Source organism: Cyanistes caeruleus, chromosome 1, assembly GCF_971803275.1.
Source record: "Cyanistes caeruleus chromosome 1, bCyaCae1.hap1.1, whole genome shotgun sequence".
NCBI lineage: Eukaryota > Metazoa > Chordata > Aves > Passeriformes > Paridae > Cyanistes > Cyanistes caeruleus.
This window is the reverse complement of record NC_141701.1, coordinates 61,976,382-62,000,056: the sequence shown is the minus strand read 5'-3', so window position 1 is coordinate 62,000,056 and position 23,675 is coordinate 61,976,382. Positions and strand designations below refer to the sequence as shown.

Sequence of the window (23,675 nt, the reverse complement as noted above, 5' to 3'; positions counted from 1 at the left end):
AGTGTTTGACATGCGTGATGTTGGCAAAAGCTGCTTTTGTGTTGTGGCTTTCTGAATTTCCCTTCATTAATTCACATCTTTCTGTAGTGGCAGTGTTTGTGTGTGATAGGAGTTCTCTCAATGTAAGTTATTCCAGAGCTTACTCCAGACAGATGGGGCAGTTCTGCTTATCTTTCTCACTATTTTCCCTCTTTGCCTTTAGTTTGAAGATTAGTTTGTTCAGATCTGCCTTATTTTGTGGTAAACACTGGCTAATTTCCTGTTCTGATTTCCACATTCCTGAAGCCTGCATGTTGTTTTCAGCTTAATCTTGTAATTAACTGCAGGAGGGTAGTACTGATGTAGGTGAGTACAGCTGGCATCTTTCCCAGCCTTCCCCGTCTCTTTGCAGGCAGGGTAACAAGGACGCCTTTACTGACAGAGCATTTCCAGTTTGTTGGTCTATAATGTCAATAAAGGCAAAACTTTCAAGTGATTCTCCTGTTTGCTGTATAGTGCTTCTAAAATGCGCAGTAATTAGCAGGCATTTGTACTCGCTGATGGCGGGCTTTTAATGCTAAAAATGCGAAATATTTCTTTAAAAGTTGGATGTGTCAAAATTCTCCTCAAAACTAGAATGTTGTTTTTCACATTTTAAAGTTCTACATAGGTCAGCATAAAGAAACTGTAAATTTGGGTGTTTTTTCTTATTTCTTTAAGTCTGGATGAAGTGGAAAACACTTTTAAAAACTCTCCAAACCCCAAAAGAAGTTATCAAGGGTTATAAAGCAACAGGAGAAGGGTGGAAGTTTGTTCCTGCTGGTTATGTAGAAAAGCTGATAAAACATTGAATGCTGCATCTAGGAAGTTGTTGACAAGCACTGTTTTTATGATCTGTTTGAAAAACCTGACCTGATTTCACTGTAGAGAAAGGTTAAGCGTAAGTTTAAAGATGATGTAATTTGCAAGCCACCAGTTTTTGAAGGCCATGTATCCCCATCCTGCTAAAAAAAGGTGAAAACAAGAAAAATTAAAAGCAGATGGTGCTCTTTGCTTCAGCAGAAGCGGTCATAACTCTCACCAGATTAGCCATATAAAAGAAGGAAAGATGATTCATCTTAAAAAACGGTGTCATGTTCTTATTTCAGGGCTGCTCTTCAGCTCTCCCCCATTTTGTCTGGCTTTTCGATTCTGTAATACCAGCAGTGGTATTACCCCACCGTGCTGGGCAGTAAACTGAGCTCTGCTGGGCACTGGGGGGTGAGACGAATTGTCCCCTTGCCGCTCACGGGGCTCTTTCTTGGAGCAGGGGTAGAGTCAGGCAGGAGCAGTGGGCTTGGGCTGGTTTGTGGGAGCCAGGATACTGCAGCACACAGAGACAGCACTGGAGTCAAGCCTGCCCCAGAACAGGCACCAATTCCCACTCTCTGAAGATAGATTCTGTGATAGATGCTCTAACAGTTGTTGCATGGTGAGAGGGCTCTGTTTGAAGGTCAGACACAGCAATCAGAGCTCTGTTGTGCGGCGTGCTTGAAGTGTAGCCAACACATTTGAATTTGAATGCATTTTCTTAGTGAGTGCATATTCTTTTAACAAACTATCTGCACGATCTTTCTTTTCAACGAGTTTGTGTTTCATGCAGTGCGTCTGAATGTGAAAACTTCTCTTGTGTTTGCTGCCCACTGAAATGAACAGCCAGGTTTGGCAAAGCATGAGAGCTTTTTCTGGACCTGATGCTTGCTGAAGTTTTGCAGTGTTTGTAGATTAAATGGGAAGAGGAGAGCTAACACAAGACTGCAGCTCTGTTGAGTGTACTCTGCTCCGAGGAAATCTGTTGTTTATTTCAAATGTTGAGCAACAGTATCTATGTTCAGTTGATTTTTCTGTTTATGTCATCAGGTAAAAGAGACAAGAAGTCGGAAAGAAACAAAATGCCTAAAGAGCTGGGAAGGGCTTCCTACAACAGCATCCTTAGTTCATTACAGGGAAGGCTAAAGTTATGGAACCATAACATATCTCCCTGTTAAGCATCATGCTGAGACATACCAAATTTGTTTGCATACAGTTACCAAACAGTCTTGATTTTACTTAATATGCATAGAAACAAAAAGGACAATTTTATTATAACTAATGCCTGTTGGGAAAAAGAGAATTAGGAGAAAGTTTACAGCATTTGATGTACAGAAAATTAAAAAATAGAACTCCAATAGTAGGTTGTACATTTGAAGAATACTTGTTTTTCCTACCATAGGTTCAGTAGAAAAATTTGAAAGTAAAGATAGTTCATTTTAAGCTACAATTGGAATTAATATTTTAGGAAACCATTTATGACAAAATGAAAATTTTAGAGAAAAATCCTGCAATACTAAAATAGCATAATAGGTTCTAGAATATATTTTATTTGCTTGGCTAGTAGATTATCACCACATGGAATTTGCAATTATTTCATTAAATATAAACAATCAAAATGGAAAATACTTCATCTACCATTTCCCAATTCCTCACCTGTAAGTAATAGTCAATATATCTGTGGTGTGTGTCAAACAGATTTTCATGCACTTTATCTTACAATTTTTGAAATAGGGAATATTTTATACTCACCTGACCATCATTTTCACTCATGAAGAAACAAAGAGTTATCATAGTGCTCTACAGCATGTGTAAATTGTATAAATTAAGCACTACTGAATAAAGACAGAAGCTGCCTCATGATTAAATTTCAGTGGGACTATGTAGACCTACATGAAATGCATGTTGTTTAGACAAAAAACAATATCCACATGCAAAATAGGAAGTCTTATTGTTCTCACTTCATTTAGTAAGAAAATTTCTTTTGCTTAGCTGTCATCAAGAATATTTAGTCTCTTATGTTCCATGGGAAAATTCCATTAATAAAAAATTGGTGGAGTGAGAAGTTGCTTATTTCTAGGAATAAATTTTAAAAATGTTCAGAGGCTCAGAAAACCTCCAAATTGTGGTCTTTATTAATAAAGTAGTACACATTCTGTATAAAAATAATCATCGTCTAGATACATTTTGACAAAAAAAATAAAAGATGAATGTGGTTTTGAGACGGAAATTTGTATTAATTACACTTCACTGGTGTCAGTAGAAGACTTCAGATATTCTCTATGATGCTGTTGATCAAATACTGGCTAGAACAATTGGAGACATGAATTTTCTCTCCAGACACCACCTTTAAATAGGATATTGATAGTCTTCTGGGGGTTAGATATAAAAAGGTTTGCAACTAGGGGCAACTTTATCTCTGTATCCACTACTCCCTATGTGCACTACACAGGGAGCAAAATACAATTGTCTCTAAAATATGAGAGTATAAACACCATGTCTCTTTTCAAGAGTATGAACATACCCTGGCAGAAAAGAGTACGGACACTGTGTCTTTGTCTGTCAGACAGACTGCGTCCACCCCGGGAGATAAGTCAGAGAGTGCTGGAAATTGTTCCTGGCTTCCAGCCACAAAAATTACTGTCAGGGGTTAGTAAGCAAAATCCCTTTTCTGAATACATTGAATCAAAAAATTCACATCAGCAGCAGTAAGCATCTCACCTCTTCTGCTCTTGTTTATTCCCCCTGCCACATTGCAGAGGGAACATTTCTGATGAGAAAAAAAGAGAAGAGTGAGATAGATAAAAGCCCTCTCTGTCTCTAGGGGTTACCGATGCACCTTATCTGGCAGATGGTAAGGGAAGAGAGAGAAATAAGATTGAAAAACAATGCTGAATAAATTCCTTTATCATTGTGGACAGCAACATAGCCCAGCAATACCACCTGATACGCAGATCTGAAACTTCCCAATCATTTCCTACGAGTACCCCTACCGAGGATAAAGATATTTCCAATATCATGAGACAGAGTAATATGGCCCCTTCAAAGAAGTTGACTTAGCTTGTAGGCTTCAGAAAAATAGCCTGGAATAAGTGGTATCTTCCTTACATGACTATTCTGAGTTTCTGAAAACAACATAATTTGTATGCTAATAAGATTTCCATTATTGCAATGATTGCCTTCTTGTCCATTAATTACGTATGCTTTGATCAGTTGGCATTAGTGCTGTGCATAAAATAGCTTTACAAATATTTAATAAATGGGTTCACAATATTAGTGTTTTTAAAGATAGTTATTGCTACAAATTAAGAGACTCCTTTTCCAGCTTAGAATATGAAGATAAATATTTAAAGATCTAATTTGAGAAGCAATTGTTAGCTGTTTTGCAATTATTAATTCCTTTTATGAGTGATAGAAAGAGAGTAGAATCTCCTTTTAAGTGCTATATCCTCATTCTAACTGGGACTCAACTTTGTCATATCAGTGCAATATAGTGAAAAACATCATAAATATTCATTGAATGCCAGTGGCAGAGAAGGAAAGACTTTCTTATTCTAATACCACTTTCATTTGAGATAGATGAAATAAAAGGTTTCTCATTAGTTATTTTGGGACATTTAATACTCTATAGGCATGCCATACACTTGGCCAATTAGCATAGATGATTGATGACAAGAATTAAAATATAGAAGTAACTGATTTTTAAGGGCAGCTGTGAGTACAGCGTTTGGTGCTATTGTACAGAGCAGTGCAGTTTGTCAGAGTATTACAAAGAAATTTAGTCACATTCCAATCAGTGTGTGTGCTGACCAAGATAAGGAAAAGGTTATGATACTGGAGATAGCCAGAGAAAATAATGGAATCTGTCATTTGTCTTCCTTCAGGCTATGCAGATATTATTGCTGTCTCTCCAAGAAGCCAAGCATCTGATGCTGGAATGCTTTAATTACAGAGGTGTCAGTGTGAGTTTCAACTCACAGTGCTTATATGGAACTTGTAGTGCTGGATCTTTTGTAGGGAAATGAAGAATACTGCATCTTTAAGCAATGGTTTCTTCATTTTCCAGTGAGATCTCTTCCGAGTTTAACACTTACTAGATCTTGAAGGCTTGATCCCTTAAACAGGGCTGAAAAAGGCAGCCAAACTGATAAGAGGGCTTTTGAGTATGAGGCAACCTTCTCTTTCACTGGGAATAGAAAACCAGGCAGAGCAAGGTCAGAGCCTCTGTGCTTGCCTTGAGAAATCTAAGCTTAAAATCAGTTCAGCAGCCCTGCAGAACACTTTCTGGACTTCCTTCAGCACAAGCTGAGGTGCTGCCAACAGTACTCCCAGTGGACTTGGAGTGGCATCAGCTTGCCCAGTTCCTAGAGCACTGCTGGGGCTCAAACAGCAGCTCAGCCCAACTCAGTATGAGTCAGGGGTGTGGGGCTGGGCTACTGCTCTTGAGAGGGAAATGAAAGCTCACCTACTATTCAAATTAGTCCAGTATTTTCTGAATAAAAATTAAGGGAATTTGTGTGGGTTTGTGTACATTATTATCTAAAGAGTGCAGTTATGAGTTAGTAAAGATTATCTGCTCTTTTGAGTGGTACTCTGCCACCCTCAGCCTTTTGATAGACACACACACTCTTCTTTTTTTCAACATTTAAATATCAGTATTTTCAATATTTTGAAAATTGATTTTATAGTTTCAAAGGAAAACATTTTAGATTTTCCTTTCAAATAAAGTATATGTAAAGTCTGAAAACTGATTTTAGCCCTTTTTCCATAGGAAAAATGTATGTGGGTTTTTCTTATGCTCTAAAATAAGAAAAGCACTCTTTCTGTCATTTGAAATTTTTTCTTTTTTCTGTTGCAACTAAGTAAGAGATACACAAATTTCAAATTCTCTCATGTGTTAAATAAATGCATTGTATTATTCTGCCAAAATATAAGATGAGAGCATGAATCTGCCTACTTTAGGCATACCAGAGGCATTTAAAGAGAGTGTAGGTATCTGAGGTGCAGAGAGCAGCAGCCCAGAATGGTTCCTTTCCAATCCCACTTTCAGGACACTGAAATTCAATCCCTGCCTCCATTCTGGAACATGAAGTTCCAATACACTTGGTGAATGAAAGACACATTTCAGACTGGCCAGGTAAATATTTTCCTCCTATATAAAACCAGCTTCTGTGGTGGAAAGGTAACTCAACTGTATTTTATTCCTCTCCTTATTGCAGCTCTGAGCATATCTAGTCTGCTGAGTGGAGAACTACTTGTTCTCCGCACAAATATCATTTAAAAAAAGAACAGGGGAATCTCTTTCAAATAATACTGTGAGCCTAAAAGTAACCATACAGCCAATAATAAGAGGAACCTGAAAGCGAGAGGAAAGCTTAAAATGAAAAGAAGATTCAGGTTCAGAAGCAGTCTTCTGATGGAAATAATGGAAGTAAAAAAAACTCCCCATACTGAGTTTTATAACTCCAGGAGCCTAGATATGAATATAGCCACATGAAATTCATTGATGGGTAGTAATTCCCTAATTCCTTTCCAGTTCCAAATTTACTGACTGATTCTGCCTGTGCCCCTCTTGAAGTAAGAACTGAGAGCAGTACCTTTAAAATAAGCTTTCTTTCTTTCTTTCTTTCTTTCTTTCTTTCTTTCTTTCTTTCTTTCTTTCTTTCTTTCTTTCTTTCTTTCTTTCTTTCTTTCTTTCTTTCTTTCTTTCTTTCTTTCTTTCTTTCTTTCTTTCTTTCTTTCTTCCTTCCTTCCTTCCTTCCTTCCTTCCTTCCTTCCTTCCTTCCTTCCTTCCTTCCTTCCTTCCTTCCTTCCTTCCTTCCTTCCTTCCTTCCTTCCTTCCTTCCTTCCTTCCTTCCTTCCTTCCTTCCTTCCTTCCTTCCTTCCTTCCTTCCTTCCTTCCTTCCTTCCTTCCTTCCTTCCTTCCTTCCTTCCTTCCTTCCTTCCTTCCTTCCTTCCTTCCTTCCTTCCTTCCTTCCTTCCTTCCTTCCTTCCTTCCTTCCTTCCTTCCTTCCTTCCTTCCTTCCTTCCTTCCTTCCTTCCTTCCTTCCCTCCCTCCCTCCCTCCCTCTCCTTCCTCTCCTTCCTCTCTCTCCTTCTTTCTTTTTCATTTTTTGGGGGATATCTTTTTGTGTTTGTTTGGTTTTGGTGATGGTAGAGGATTGTTTGGTTTTGTGCTTGGTTTTTTGAAGGGTGGTGAATTGGTTGGTTGGTTAGTTTTTAGTTTGGTGGTTGTTTTGGGTTGGGATTGATTTATTTTTTTTTTTTTTTCTCCAGAAGCAACTTAGTGATGTCTGAGCTGAGAAAGCTGGACTAAGCTTGGTAGTCTGCGAACCTACTTGTCCTTTTAGACTGACAGAAATATTTATTTTCTATGTAGATTTACCAGTTCATTTACTTGGGTGCTAATTCAATGGATTAGTCTGCATGGCATGGTATGGATATCCTGGGTGTGGAAATGCTGGGGGGCATGGGTAGGAAGAAGATGTCTAGTCTGTAGCTATTTCATAGCATTAATTGGACTTTAAACACTCTCTTGAGTTAGAAGAAAACCAAAAAGAGGACTCAGTTTGAATTCACTTGCTTTTGTACTAATTTCTGCAAATTAGCTGGTATGACCTAAGGGGTAACAAAGGGATATCATCTGTGGTCTTGTTTTCATCTCTATCATCATGTCCATAGGGAATCATGAACAGTTTTCAAGTGGTGTATTTCATGGAAAATACACTGTTTATCTATTAAGTGACTAGGTATGTCTCAAATTTTTAGTATGATATTAATTTTTAATTAATTTTAGGCAGAGAATGTATTTAAAACAACAAAGTATTTAGCAAAAGTTTTTTAAATCATCCATCACAGTGGGAAGGTATTTAAGTATCAGCCTTAATTTTAATGTTCTGAAAGTGTAGGAAGAGTGACACTGTTACTCTAAGCACTGTTTTATGGAATCTGAAGAGAGCTACACCTTTGAGATCTGTGACCTGTGCTGGCTGGAAAGCTGCTATGTTGTGTAGGATCTAATGGTATGTGGCTCTGACCACACAGAAACCATACTGAGCCTCCTCAGCATCTTCAGATCTGAGTGTTCTACAAAGAACCTCCCATCTTTCCTCACCAAGACTGCTACACACATAGCAGAATCTTTAAAGTGTCAAAACTATGCCAGTTATATCTTACTGACTCCCTTCAGGGTTTTGGCACAGGTTAGGATGGCCTGAAGGATTAAAATGGACAGTGAAAAGGGCTGAATTTGATTTTATTAAGAATATGCTGGTTAGATCTCCTTCATGCCACTGCCAAGCCTGTTCAAATCTCTGTGCTCAGCAATGCTAATTCTCTTCTCTGCAAATTTCAGTCAGAATTTGATGCTGATGAAAGCATCACCTGAAGGGATGCAGTGCTGAAGAAAGGGAAGAGGATGAAACTTCTACTTCATTATCATCAAACATAGCTGTCTTCAGGAGTCCTTTCTGATAGCAATATAGACAAAATCTGAAATTTTAAAGAAAAGTAAATCTGAGAGTCCTAAGATTGGAAATAGCTTAGGTTTGTCTTTTTAGCTTTACAGAAATAGACATCTTGGCAATTCTGGCAATTGTCAAGTAAAGCCAAAACCACAAGTGGCCTAAATTAAAAGGTTGTTAGAAGCTTGCTGTAAATTTACGTGAACAAAAATTGTTGTTTCATTCTGAAATGAAAAATGGACCCATTTCAGTGATGGTTATTGGGAAATGTATTAGAAAGTTGATGTCCTGGACAGTCAGTTCCCTTGTGCTTTGAACTGTCTTAGTTTATTTGCAGAAGAAAAGTTAAAAATACTGTAATCACTAGAAAAATTTCATTATTATTAAATTAAACTGTTTGAGCTCTTGTGTAAGAGCTTGTACTGCGTAAAAAGAGGGAAAATCAGTGTTAGTGTTCTAGGTCTGGATGGCTGCCCGCTACAAAAAAATCACCTTTTAGCTTACTGAGTCTTCCCTGGTCAGCATCAGTTTACACTTCTGCCTGCAGGGGAATTTTCAGATGCAAAGTAGCTGTGTAACACTGGGAATGAGTCTGCTATTATAGCCTTTTTTCTACCCAGTAGGCAGAATCATCCACGACTGACAAGTATACATACTTAGATTTGTTAAGCTGTCTGGTCTTTGCAAATTTTTTAAATTCCCCTTTCCTTTTAAGGTGGTTTTGCTCACTAAGTTGCTCACTTAGGAAGATAATAGTCTGAAGATGCTGTGTTCATAACTTGCACATGGGTAATGCCAGCGTGTTCTACTTCAGATATGAAGACCTTGCTATTAAAGAGGCTGCCTGCTCTCTTGTTAACAACAGAGGCTGCCTGCTCATTAGAAAGACCAAAGTAAACAAAGTAATCTTCTGTGTCCAGCCAGTGTGACAGAGCCTGGGCAGGAGGTGCACAGAGAGGAGGCAGTGGGTCCTGCAGTCATTTGGGTCATCATCAGAACAAATCAAATGCAGACTGTGCGGTTCTGCTCTCTGCTGAGATTAATGTAGTTTAAAGAAAATGGAAGAAATTACTTCAGAACATCATATGAAATTGCACTGTTGAAGAGATGGAACTGCTGCTTAATGCAGTGTCCTTAAAAGGCTTTTTGCCATCTCTTCTGATTCATTCTTAGAAAAGCAGTGGCAAAAAAAGATGTGGTGGTGGTAGATAATGTGCTGTTACCCTGTTTCTACAGACATACAGAGCTAGAAACTGAAATCATCAGGGACTCAACCTCGTAAGAACAATTCTGAACATCACCTCAGCAGTTCATATTTACTTTTTTATACACACTGGGAAGGGCTTGAATTCCTAGTCCCAGTGCTTCAGACTGTTTCCTTTTCTCTTGCCACCTTGAAAGACAGGTTGTTTACATCAATGTTTTTACACACTCCTGGAAGTCAAGAGAAAAGGAATTACATTTCTTGTGCTTCAGAGGCCAGCCATAGATCAGGAAATTGGCTAAATACCAACAGCACTGTTATATATTATATATATCACCAGACTTAAAAGTATTTGTTGTACATTGTTCCAGGGCCTGTCATTTAGTTTCTGAAGTACTCAGAAAAAAACTTGCAAAATAGCTTCTCAAGTATATATGTTTCATTTCAGTTTCCTTCCTGCCATGCTTTTAAACCTAAGACTGCTAATGATGTTGAACATAGAGCTTACCTGATCACTGACAGAGATGACTCACAAAAAACTCAGTCACTGTGTAAAAATTATATAGAATATAAAGAATATAAATATATATATAATATATTATATAATATATATTATAATATATATAATATAAAGAATAAAAGAACATCTAACTGCTTTGCCTTGTGCTGGCCATAAGCCCAGGTGAGTGTGTAAAAACACAATGAGTAAAAAAGCATAAAGGTTTCATCTTTCTTCACCTGAAATGGCCAGCAAGTCTGATACTGTTTGATGCATTATTTCCTGGCTAGCATCCTTTTCTCCCTCCTTTTGAAATTCTTATTCTTATTTCTTTGAAATTCTTATGAATTGCTGGTACCTTGTCAGGGATATTATTCCTTCAGTCTTCCTTCTGTGTGTAAACGGAGTGCTCAGATGTTCGTAAATGATGCCTTTGCTTGCTGTGCTGAAAGAAATGCTATGATTGTGCTGTCTCATTTCAGCATAGCTGTGTAAAATTGTTTAGATGCATCTAAATGCTAATCTAATGGAGCAGCTTAGTCTGGGCTTATGTCATTGTGCTGCCAGCAGCACACTTTTATGCAGTGACAACTGATGATAGAGGATGCTGATGAGATGGAGGGAGGAAATTTTAACTAAAGATATTCTGTCTGTTCCCTTTTCCATTCCTTCACTTTCCTGAAAAAAAAAAAAAAAAAAAAAAAGAGTTGAAGTTCTGCCTGAAATATGGTAAAGATCAGCTAGCAAAATATTAGGTAGAAATAGAGAACCCTTCTGCACAGCAAGGGCATCCATGTTTCAGTTATGCCTTTGTCAGGAAATAAATAAAATTGTAGCAGGAGCTTAGAGAGGGGAGATAGGCAAAATGACAAAATCCCCTCTCCTTGGAAAAAGAGGCTGAATGGACTGGAACTCATTATTTAGAAGGGAGTGTAGTGGCAGCACGATGAAACCATGGTGGAAAGGCTTCCAGTACTTTGTATTTCCATATAATCCTAGACTGAGGATGTATGTGAACAATAGATACATAAATATCATACTTTATTTGAAACTGTAGGTGTTGATCTTCATTTTCTATTTCTTCATATTCTTCAGCCCAGTTGTGGAATATAACTCCTTGCTGTCATGATATTAGGAGATGCACAGTAGCTTTTTCTTTTTTTTTAGGAAACTTGGTTTTGGGAAATTATAGTCTAAAGAAATGGATATTTTATTATTATTATTTTGAGAAACTGTTACTTATTCTGTAGGCATTTAAGGTAGACCAAGTGCCAAAAGTGAAACACAATAAGTCCCAAAGCAGAACACAATGGGCAATGCCACAGACTACTTGAATTATCTAATGCTAACTAAGATATTGGCAAATATGAGACACAAAGCCCATCTTTTTTATTAAAATTGCTGGATATTTTTGCCCAGAACAGTTTTTGCCATGGGGGAGAATAAAAAAAAAAAAGAACTTCTATATCTCCCGTGTTCTTTATTTCCAAATTGCCTCTGATGTGAACCTGTATATCTGCTTATCCCATACTTCATTCATATGAGAGCAGTTTCTGTAACCTATTTAAAAAGTCATTAATATTTCCTGATCTCTGACCTATCTCTGAGATATAATTTTCCATTTACCTGTCTGACTACCAAGAGTTCACAGAAGCTACATAGGAATGTATGAAGTGTCTCATGAGCTCTGTAGATTGGGTCACATCCCAGTCCTCTGTTTCTAAATGAAACAAATATATAAGTAATCCTCACTCAATGCAGATTTCAGAAGGTCATTACCTGCTGTGCAAAGAAATAATGTGAAAAACATCACTGATTTTTCTGTTTTAGACCAAAGTCCTAATAGATGAGTGCCTCCTAGTTCCAATGTTAAGGGATTTGGTGAATGCCAAACCTGCATTCATCTTTTCCATCACTGTCATGGTTACCAGTTTTGTTTTTTTTTTTTTTTCTCAGCAATTCTCTTCCAACAATTTAGCTTCCTTCTTCCACACTGTTTTTCTCCAAAACCATTGTTTTTGTGTTTGGGAAACTAACTTGTTTGTGGGTATGTTTTTTTGAGGATAACACAGCATGCTTGCTATGGTGCAGGTAGATGCTCAATGTATGGAAATAAGTCTGTTCATTTTTTCCTGCTATTTTATGCCCACTCTGACATGGCTAGAACAACAGTTTCTGTTTAGATGAGAATGGTGGCATTGCTTCATTTAGAATATGTTAGCCAAGACCAGACTTTTATGCTTCATCCTTCTCTTTGAGCTGCTCAGCTGCCCTCCAGACAACAGTGTTCAGTTACCCAAAGCTTTTGGAAAATGTCATAAAGAAAGAAAACAGGCAGGGAAGAGACATCCCAAAGGATTGTAAACTATTTCAGATTTTAGTCTTTAATCTTGAAAATTTTGAAGGAAACATCTTTTTCTGAAAATAGTCTCAAGGCCTGGAAAGCAGCAGTCACTGAGTCTGCTTTGATTAAATGTTCTAGAAACATTTTATCCACAGCAGTCTAAAGATATAAAATCTTGGACTGAGAAGCATTGTTGATTTGATGGAGCATTTTAATTTTTGTCACCCTCTGCCTTCTGCTCTCCTCTCGTTTATCCAAAATGATGGATGCTTCTTTATCCCACAGGGGGTTACACCTTCGCTGCTGTCTCCTTGGTATCCTCTCTTGCACTCTGCTTACATCTCCTGTGCTTATCTCTTTGTCTGCAGCTGAATGAGTGATGTAAATAGGTTGAAACCAGAAGAGTTGTGCACAAGCTGCCCTCAGCTGGAAGCTTGCTGTTTTGTTTCAGAAGTGAGGTTATACTTGAAGAGCTAAAATCCTGTTAGGTAGAATAAATTATATTCCCTTTCTCTGTAAGCATCACTGTCTTGGACATGAAATTTGAAGGGTGGAAGAGGCTATGATTTCCAGTGTGTAGCTCTTCACTGCCCACAAGTTGCAGAACCAAGAGGCACAGAATCCCAGCTTGCTGCTTTGTGCGTGGCAGGGAAGGTGTGTCAGTAGCTAAGGAGACCCAAATGAGTAAATTGAGTGCAACATGTGAGTGGCAGGCTGCGTGCATTGCATGAAAATATAGAAAGTCTTCTGAAAGGATCTAGGGCTAACAGAGAGTGTCTTGCTCCCTTCCTCCTACCTCCTTCTGCTAGTACCTGAATCCTTCCAGGGCTCTTTTGTGCTGGCTCTGGTTCAGCAATTGAGGAGCAACATATCGCCTACTTGCCAAAGCAATAAAAAACCCAAAAAACAAAACCCAAAAAAAGAAAAAAATCCCACCGAATGCGTTTTGCTGGTTTAGTAGGCCACTAGAGCTCACACAGGGACCTGATGAGTGCTGAGCTACCAAGCTTCCAGCAGGTAGGTGTAGAGCTGTATAGCTGGGAGCAATGTGAGACACCAGAAAGCTGCCCCCTGGGTGATAGTGAACTCTTAGGTTTCCTATCCTGGGATGCTTCCCCCTCCTTGGCTTGTACTTTTATTTGACAAAGTCCAATAAGGAAACTAAAAGTTCAGAAGTGCACCTTGATTTCAGCAGATGTCACAGAACTTAAAGAGACAGATTTAATTTTATATATTACATAAATATATAAAGAATATATAAAACGATGTAAAACATTATTTCAGTTGTCATAGTTATCTTACTGCTTTTCATGTATTTTTGTGTGCATTTATTTAGATTGTTTAGTTGATATCAAATATCTCACTCAAGTACCCCAAAACTGAATGAGTTAATTTATTTTTGGGAAAATACTGACAGTCACTGTTGGAGCAGATTTGACTGTGTAGTCTCAGATATTTCATGGAAAGCCACTGGCTTTCAGCACTGTTATATGAGGAGATGACTTCTATATAGGCCAGAGTAGCCCAGATTCCTGGGCAGTGAAGTGGAACTGAAGCAGTGTCCTGAAATATATTGACCCAACAGATAACACTCAGGACACAGAAATACTGTGGTATTTAACTGTCTTATTTAAATTAAATTAATTTAAATTTTTTAAAAAATATTTTATTTATTTTTTATTTAAATTGTATTTTTATTTTTTTTTAATTTTTATTTTCTAGTTTTATTTATTATTTTTAAAATCTAAATAAAATTAATTTTATTTAATTAAACTTAATTAAATTGCCAGCTGTGGTGTTTTTGTCATTGTACTCACAGTCATTCCTCTGATGAAGGAGTATCTGTGTTGTTAATTTAGCTTGAATGTATATTTATGGCACTTTAAATCACCAATAAAATATCAAGTATAGGCTGAGTATATGATAAACAGTTGAATAAATAGTTGTTCGGTGCCATGTGGTGGAAGACTGCTGAAGGAGGAAGTAAACATGGTCTAAAGCTGACATTGGTTGTAGGGATAGTACTGAAAATCATGAAGTAAATGCTATGCACTTAGTTCTCCATTTACTATATTTGAGAAACTTTGCAGAAGAAAATATAAAAATTTAATGTGTTATTTAATGAATAAATTAATTGTTGGTCAAAGTGCAGATCTGGCCCTGACTGAGAGAGCAGTTAAGAAACTTATGAACTCTGGTTTGATTGAAGAAGAAAACTAAATATATGAATGAAAAAATGTGCTGGCTGTGGATTTCAGTGCATGAAGAATGAAAGAATTCTAACTTTGGTGTGGGCCTCTGTCCAGAGCTGGATAATAATACTGTCAAAGATAATGCAAAGAATATTGTAATAAATGCTAGTGCTCAGTAGCTCAAAAAGAGCTTAATGACAAGTTTAAAATATAGCAAAGTTACCTACTTTTTAACCAGCAGGAAAAAATATAGAAGCATAATATACAGCTCCTTCCAAGTAGAGACAAATGACTGCCATAAAGGCAGTGGAAGTCCCATGTGTCTGAAATAAATCTAATGTCTCCTAATAATTTGTAAGTGTGAATGGACAATGTGGATTTCTAACCACAAATAAAGGACTAATGACTTAAGATAAAAGGGAAGACTCTAATCCAAGGAGGGCAGAAAATGTGTTTTTATTAAGGGATGAAACAGTTACTCTGTATAACAAAGTACACAAATCAATATTAGGTTTGTAAAACAGAGCACAAAAAGGATGAAAGTACCCAGAAGAAACAGGGAGATGATGCCTTTGTATGTGGCAAGTGTGAGATTGATGCTGTTAAAATGTTTGGTCCAGTCTAGTTTTCATGACTTGTAAAGAACTTTGAAGCACTGTAGCTTTTTGACGTGATTAAAAAGAAATAAAATATCATTTAAAAAAAAAAAAACAATTACAAGGGAAGCAGATCAGAGATGTATCAAAAACCAAAGAAACAAAAACCTAAAAAACCTACAGCATAAGCTCCTATATTTCTGTTGTTCTAGTCACCTAACTTGTAATGTGAGACTAGTATTATTTATACTTATAGGTGGTAGTACATTTAGGAAAACTAGATAAAGTACACCTCTATAAGGTTTTATGATGAGTTATGCAGCTGCAATGAATCCCAAATACAGGGATGTATTTGGGCCAGAAAAATTGGAATTCTGTGTGCTGTGGTGCCTGTACACAGCAGCTGCAATGTCCAGCGGGGCCAGACTGAGCTCATCCAGCTCCTTTTCCACTCTCTGTTCACATCTCTGCCTGCTGGACTCCCACAAACTTTCTATTTCCTTCCCATCAGCTCTTCAAGGGTCATTGCTAGTGTGAAGATGCCTGTCCACAGCTCGAAGTTGGGCAGATCAGCTGGGCAGATTGGTATCTACTCTGGCATTCACTTTTACAACTCGTAAAGAAAGAAAAAATGTAGATGGTAGATTGAAGAAAATTAAATAGGCACCAAGACACCAGTGTGGCTTCTGTTGGTCTCCATTGGGATGATCTGGCATAATGGGATGATTGGCATAATGGAAGAGGAAATCTTTGGTAATTAACTATTTAATATACACTAAAATGTGAGTTTTTTTCTAATTGTTTGTTCTAAGTTATTCACTCGCAGTTGATTTAAATGCTTGTTCAGGACTGAGGTCTTATTTTACATCTCTTGAAATAAAATATTTACTTGATCAAGAAATACTTTTTGAATATGATGATTATGTTCTAAAGAAGTTAGTATTAACATTACTTCCATTATTTTCCTTAATTCTACACAATCACTGGTCCTTTTGCCAATCAATATCTAAATATGCCTATGTAACATCACCTAAACAGTTAGAAGTTAAGAAGTTAAAAGAGGATTTTGGGTATTGCTATGTTCACATGGATTTCATAAGATCTAGGTTTTATGGTGGGTCACACCATAAACTGCAGTTTTTACTGGCATTTTTGCTGGAGTGTGTGGTGAGATAAAAAGAAAGGACAAAATAGTGCTAAGACTGGCTTTTGGAATATTGCATCTAAATGTGTGTGTTAGTGATATCTATTATTCAAACATCTGCCACTTTAAATAAAGAAGAAAAACTTTTAGTAATTTATGAATCTCAAGTGTAAAGAAGACAACTCTCCAGCTAAATCTTATGGCATGTTATCTCAGTAGCAAAGAAATGGCTTGATGTGAGCTGTAGAACGTCATCAGATTATAGCTCACTTCTCATGCCATAAATCAGCACATAATTCCCAAAGACACGTTTCTGAAACACTGATTGGCTTATTTCTTTCTAGCATTGCTGTAGTTTATAAAATTAAATTACACATTTTATTTATTTTATTTATATCAAATTTTTGCTTAAAACATTTTTCTTATTTTTTATAAAGTAGCCAGGAGATTGGAGCTTTTGATTCTTAAAGTTTAGCACAATGTGGCTTGCACTTGTTTAAGATTTCTTCTATTTATCAAAGAGAAATGGTGTTTTGTGGCTTGCAGAAAATGGGGGGGAGGTGAATGTGCTGTACTACAAACCTCATGGGCTGTTCCTGTAGGGACCTGACTTCAGTATTTCAGAGGCCTCCAGTGCATCCCTTCAGTGACTAGAAGGTTATCCAAAAAGTGACAGGCTGGCACAGAGAAATGTATTGTATCCTCACAGGTTTGTCATTTGGTTTCTTTTAGTCTGATGTCTGCCAAAACAAAGATTTATGTAGATGGTGTTAATAAGCCAAACCAAGGATGAAGTAGAACAGAAATCTATTTTGACAGCATTCAGCTCTCCACTACAGGTTCAAAATATTAAAAATACCATAAATGAATGAAACACTTTTCTTTCATACTCAATCATGAAATAGCTGAAGTAAGGAGGAAATTTAACAAGATCTTTTATTAATTTAATGCAGAAAGATGGGATAAAAGATGGGAGTAATTTCCTAGGGATATGTAAGGACGTTTCAGCATTACATGACCATTGTATTGGGAAGTTGCAGTGTATAGTACCACAAATGGTAGTACTGACTTAAAGATATTACAATTAAAATGAATACTAGGACACAGATCTTGGTATAGTACAAAACCAAGCTGTAGGAGCTACTGGTATACATAATCTAGTAGGATAAGTATCTTATATATAAGATAAGATAAATAGCTTCTAGAGCCATTTGGAGAACTGTATGATGGATGAATGAAGGGGAAAACTATTTACTTATGTGATCTTTGAAAGTTTTTACATATCCTTCATAAACCAAACAGTGAAAATCAATTGTTAGCATGTCTCTCATCATCTGAAATTCAGTAAGTTACTGGCTTTATTGTGCTTCCATTTCCATGAAATGAAAAGTGGGTGGTAACACTGGCCAACTTTCTAAGGCCATTTGAAATCTGTAGAAGGCGGCTTTAAGGAGGTGTTCTTGAGTTATTTTGAATGTTTGAATCTGCTATCTTCAGAGTTTAAACATTGCTTTGGTCATTTTAATAGTCAATGGAAAATTAAAGCGTTAATGAAAAACTATATTATGAGAGATTCATAAAATTTTAAGGTGTTTATTTATTTTATTTAGGGTGAAGTTGTTTTCAGAAATGGAGAGAGGATGGGAACCATCAAATTTACACAATTCCAAGGTAGGTTGCAAACAATTTTCATTATATTATGTATGCAATTTCAAACTTTTGTATCAGTTGCATTTGTTTCAAGATGTTTTAAATATGTACAATTATTTTGAAAAGGAACTGCTTGGAAGACGCAGAAAGGAATTTAGTAAGTTTTTGTTGCCTGTTTAAAATGCTGTGTTCTGAACCTCGAGTGCTGTGAGGTATTTTCAAGAATTTTTCTTTATGACAATCCCCATATTAATAGAAACTACTGATCTATAGCAACATGTAGCTGTTTAAAAAACCCTACTGGTTAGCTAAGTATCCATTTCTTAATAGAGTTGTTCCTTAAAAATGAATGTGGAATGGAATTTAGAGAGGATTTTTGTTGTTAAGCTCTTTCAAGTTAGTTTTTGCGCTCTCTGAAGATTCACTTTTGACATTCTGCAACTGCTTGCTAAAAGTTGCTTCAGGAGTCAGTCCCTCAGCATGCAGAGGACACAAACTGCTGACCCCATCCCTTGGAGGCAACATGCTCCACAGCACCAAGCCTGCTGCATCCTCTCAGCCTGAGCTGCTCCTGCAGGGAACGGTCTCGGCGGCAGAGACCGCAAATGAAGCCGTAGGGATTTGTCAGGGGCCATTTACAGCCAGGATGAGGCACTTGCTGGGAGAGGTTTCTGCAGAAATGGTGACTCATGTTGTAGCTGTTTCTGCATATATAGAATGCAATTCATGTGGTTTTTTTTCTTAGGCTGAGATAAAACAGGAGATGATTGCATTTGGATGGTCTCGTGAGGGTAGTTGTAAGCTGGCAAATTCTTTTCATACAATGCAGGAGAGAGAAGCTTGCTCTCCCTTTGTTTGCAGGAGAGCGCTTTAAACATAATCCTGCTGACCAAGTTACAAAGGCTCGTTCTTTAAACAGAAATTGTCTGCTGTATGGACATTATTATTAATGAACAGCAATGCACTTCTGGGGGTTCTGTTGTTGCTCATTCTGAATTACTGAAGCAATCTTCAGAATTGCTCTTGCCTTCACAACTGTAAAGTGATGCTATTAACTCATGTTCCCGGAAGCCTTTCGACCCACTAAAACTTTGCAGACATCATCTCTTGGTAATGTGATTTAGGAATTCTTGCTCAACACTAATGATAAATATTGATTGCTTCCTCTTCTTCCTCCCTCCCCCCACACACCCCTTTCTTTTCATAATAGCGGCGTTTACAGACATATGAAAAAATAATGAGAAAATTTTTACAAGAGGTGTTTATTCCTCAGAAGTCTGCAGGAGCTCTTATGCATTTTACTTAAGGTAGCTACACGTACCCCCTGAGAACACCTGAGCAAGGAGGAAATTTGGCATGTTCCCTCTGCACATTAAGAATGTTATTTGAGATCATGGGGTTGTGCAATATATATCTTCTGAACTAATCCAGAAGAGCGATAAAAGTCCAGGATAGCTGATTTTATATTGATTTTTTTCTCCAACCATTCAAACCAAGGTTCTTTATAATATTTTCAGTTTCTTATCAGATACTGTTTAACACCAATGGTTTTACCATCAGCCGAAACATTGTTAGAGCAGTAAAAACATAGGAGACAGCCACCCTTTTAAAATCCCTTGCAATTGCAAAATTACTGTTTCAGAAGTGATTCAGGCACATACTTGGTATTTTGATCCTCAAAAATTTTCAACTGAAAAAAAAAAACCTTCAGGCATCCTATGGAGAAACACCAGAGAAGGGTTGTATTTCTACTCATGCAAGCAATAGTTGGTCAACACATCTTAAGGCTTGTCTCAAGTTTTATTTAGTTTCTCAATCATTTTGGAAATAAAGGGAATGTTCAAAAATGTATGAGAAATTGAAATAAAGAACAGCATAACAACTTAGATGAAAGTTTTCGTTTTTTTAACTATAAATGATAGTCTAAATATTATCAAGGATTTTTCCATTCTTCTTTTAATGATATTGTTCTTGTTTAAAGCTTTTATATTCAGTACTTGTGATAAAATTGTAGACATTATTAAGTTGTTCAAAAGAATCCTTTATTGGTTAGGAAACTTTCCAAAACATTCTCATTAACTTTTAATAATTCTTGAACTATTGGGAAGGTTCCTAGTAATGTAAAGGAGTTAATTAAGTACAGTGCTTAAAATGGTAAATGGGCTTTTCCTTTGTTGTTATAGCTGTTAGGAGTGATCAAGCATGAGACAGATATACAACTCATTGGTTAAAGGGTTTTTTTTTTAATATATATCATGATGATTTTGAGGAAAAAAGGCCACATACATCAAAGATGTATGTAACCTTTGTAAGATTAGTTGTAATTATGAATATAGCTTATATTAAATGTATTAGCTTATTATCCTAACATAATAATTAGGAATCGCCAGTGTTAGTGTCCCATACTTCAAGAGTAGTTTTTTCATCTACACAGCTTTATAATTTCTTTAACAATTTGAATGAAAACAGTTGTTCCCAGTTGAAATAATTCAATGCAGAAAAATAAAGCAGATAAATAGGTAATAATATATGAGAATATGGCCAAAATGTCTGTTCCTCATTTGCTTGGGTAGAAAAACCAGCAGGATAGTCTCAGGAGCTAAATTTTCTGTTCTTTGCTGGAAACTTTTGTTTTAATGAGACTATCTGCAAACATTTTGGCTATGGAAAGAGCAGACAGTCACATCTGCCAGCGGCAAGGGAAAACCAGCCTGTGAGGGTTCAAGGGGTAACTGCAGTACGGCTGACACGCTGTGATGAAATTCTGAATAGCTGGTTTAATTTTGGATCTAGATACAGTTTTTCCCAAACTCATGCTAGTCATGCCTCTTTTTCAGCTTCTGTGCAGTCTGTTACTTTTGCAAGTGGTCAAACAGATGGTGCCAGAGATAGCTGTGACCAAACTGCTTGCTGCTTTATAGATCATGGATACCTCCCAGGAATTATTTAGTATGCAACAGAGAATACAGAGTACACGTAATAGCATTTGCTCCCCCTACCTTACTGGTAAATAAAGAGCAGACTGTTAATTTAGCTGAGATGTCCAATTGATGTTCAAAGCTGGCATCCTTCCGAATGAATGGCAATTTTTCCATGGGTGCAATTTAAGAACTCTTCTCATAGTCAGACATGTAGTTGAAGGAGATGGTCAAAATCTTTTGTCTACTGAGAGCTGAAAAAGAATCCTGACAACTCCTGTTTCTGTCAGGAATTAAAGAAAACCTAAGAGACATCTGTGTTGGAATAGGTTAAAAAAGAAAATCAAAGAACTGTAAACAGATACAAATGGAATGTGCAGGAATCATGCTTTGTGTAGAGAGGAATGAAAGTCTGTGGTACTGTGTATTGGAAAAAGGAAGTGGGTGATCACCTGCTGTGTCTTTCTGGGAACAATTTAAGTGTTTCAACTCATTTAGCCAGGCAGTGGGGTATGACATTTGGTAGTGTTGAAAGCTGATCTGCACACCAAGCGAGAGGGAGAGCCGTGACTCGTCAAGTGTAGCACCTTTGGTCCTCTCAGAAAAAGCCTTACTGAACTTTGACAGTAAAAGCCCCAGATATTCTTCTCTGAGTTTACTCAAAAGAAGTAGGAAAGCAAATGTCTACTCTACAGTCAAGAGGAAGGTAGTCAAGAATCCAGAATTGCTTTCCTCAGTTCATCTATAACTTGTTCTTCAGGGGCATCAATCCAACCCTGGAAAAGTTTCCTTTTATTATTCTAAATTTATTTATTATTTTTTTTAATATTTAAATTTTATTATTCTAAATAAAAGTCCGTCATACTCTTAATTACTGTTGGTTTTTGCTTCCACAAAGGCTTATATAAATAATAAGGCTAATTGCCATTGAATATTTTTTTTAATATTTAACATCTGTCCAGTATATAACTCAAAGAACCAGCCTGTGGATTTTTTTTCAGTGATAATGTTGAAGGAATATAATTCAAGTAATAGAAAATATTTAGTAAGAATAATGAAAACTCAGAAGTGTATATATATATATATATATATATATATATATATATATGGAAACTATTGTGTGAAATATCCAAAATCATTGGATTCATACTTCACTGCTTCTGCAAAAAATTTAAAAAGTCAGAATAAAAAGTCAGAATAACATTTCCATATAGATACTAATCTTTTTAAGATTAAGGAATACCTTCAAATATCTAGATATGAATTTAGGAAAAAAGTATATAAAGAAATTCAGAATTCTGTTGTTTGAGCAGTTTTTTTAGTAATTATCATTAAATAATTGCTAATGTGATGTAATGAGTAATAAAGACATAAATTAACTGTGGACTGTTAATCCTGAGGAGAGGGTTCTGAGCTGGACCCTTCTGGAAAAGATCACCATATCATCAAAACCTATATGCTTTTTTTTCAAGCAAAAAAGGGAATTACTGAAGAAGTCAGAAAGCTTACTTCTGACACATCCTAAGAGAACATCTTGACTGTAATCATGTGAATGTGTATTTTGTAAACTTCTTGCTGTACCATATCCAGTCTATTTTTATCTCCATATGAGTAGTGTAATTATATTGTAACTGTCCATTCCTTAGTGACCAGTGTTTTTTTTTGGCTTAGTGATCAATTCACAGAATCATAAAATGGTTTTAGTTGAAAGGGACCCTAAGGGACGTTAGAGATCATCTAGCTATAACCCCCAAGCCATGGGCAGGGATACCTTTCACTAGACTGTGATCTATATGAATATAAAAGCATCTACAAAACTAATTTAAAATCCAATTTCAATATGGAGAATTATACCAAAATAGAACTCTGAAAGTGTGTGCCTTAAATCTGGAGTCATTGAATATTGACATTACTGATCAAAAAGATGAAATAGAATATATAATTATCAAAACATACAATATTTTCTGGGAGAGTCAGCAAGCACAAGGGGGACTAGACAAGAATTCAAACAAATACTAAGCATTTGAAGAAGTAATCAGAGCAAAAAGAATGCTGTTTTTTAGGTCAAATGTCTGGTGCTACATTTGGAGCAAACTTCTAGACAAATACAAACTGGAGAACAATTCACCAGTCCATAGTTATACTTAAAAAGAATTAAAGATTACAGCAGGTGAATGCACATGAATAAGCAAAAACATGAAAAGGTAAAAAATTTTTTTGCACTGGGATGTAAAAATAATGGTATCCTTTTAATCTCCCTGGTGCCAAAAGGCTATAGCTAACTACTGTGTCCAGTGCTGATTGAAGAAAAATGTGTAGAGAAAACAGAAGTTTGATAACATACCTCAGTACAAAAAGAAAATATCTAGGTTGCTTAGAGAAGATGGTCAAAATGCATGACAGCTGCTGGTAAAACAGTTCCTTGTCCTGCCTTCATCGTCTGGCTGAGAATTAAGATATTTGAGTCAATGTTAGGAAAAGCTTCTTAATGAAAAGGATATTTAAATTCTGGAAAATGTATAAAATTTCTATCTTTGGAAGTTTTGAAAAACAAGTTAAACAGACACCTGAAGTGCTGTAGATGTAGTTGAGCCTTGAGACAGACACATGACTTATTACATCCTGAGTTCTCTACTACCTCACTATTTCTTCTGGAGCTGTTGCTCCTCTGCAGTGTCCATAGTGTGATTCTGGCACTTTATTTACAAATGCTTGTCCATGTTATGCTATTATTACCACTTTTTGTACTTCTCTGTATTGTTTCTAGTAGGAGACATAGGATAGCATGAAACCCTAGACTAGTGATTATTTGTAGGAAGGACACATAAAATATAATTG

At 36.5% G+C, this 23,675-nt stretch overlaps 1 protein-coding gene across 3 annotated transcripts in view; it reads left to right on the top strand.

Annotated features, from left to right (window-relative positions):
* Nucleotides 1-23,675, top strand: part of GABBR2 (gamma-aminobutyric acid type B receptor subunit 2) — a 454,308-nt gene that overhangs the window by 244,397 nt on the left and 186,236 nt on the right. For all 3 annotated transcript variants that reach the window (XM_086895763.1, XM_086895774.1, XM_086895781.1), the window contains exon 9: nt 17,880-17,940. In XM_086895763.1, coding sequence (XP_086751889.1) covers nt 17,880-17,940 — 61 coding nt within the window. The remainder of the gene's footprint in view (nt 1-17,879; nt 17,941-23,675) is intronic.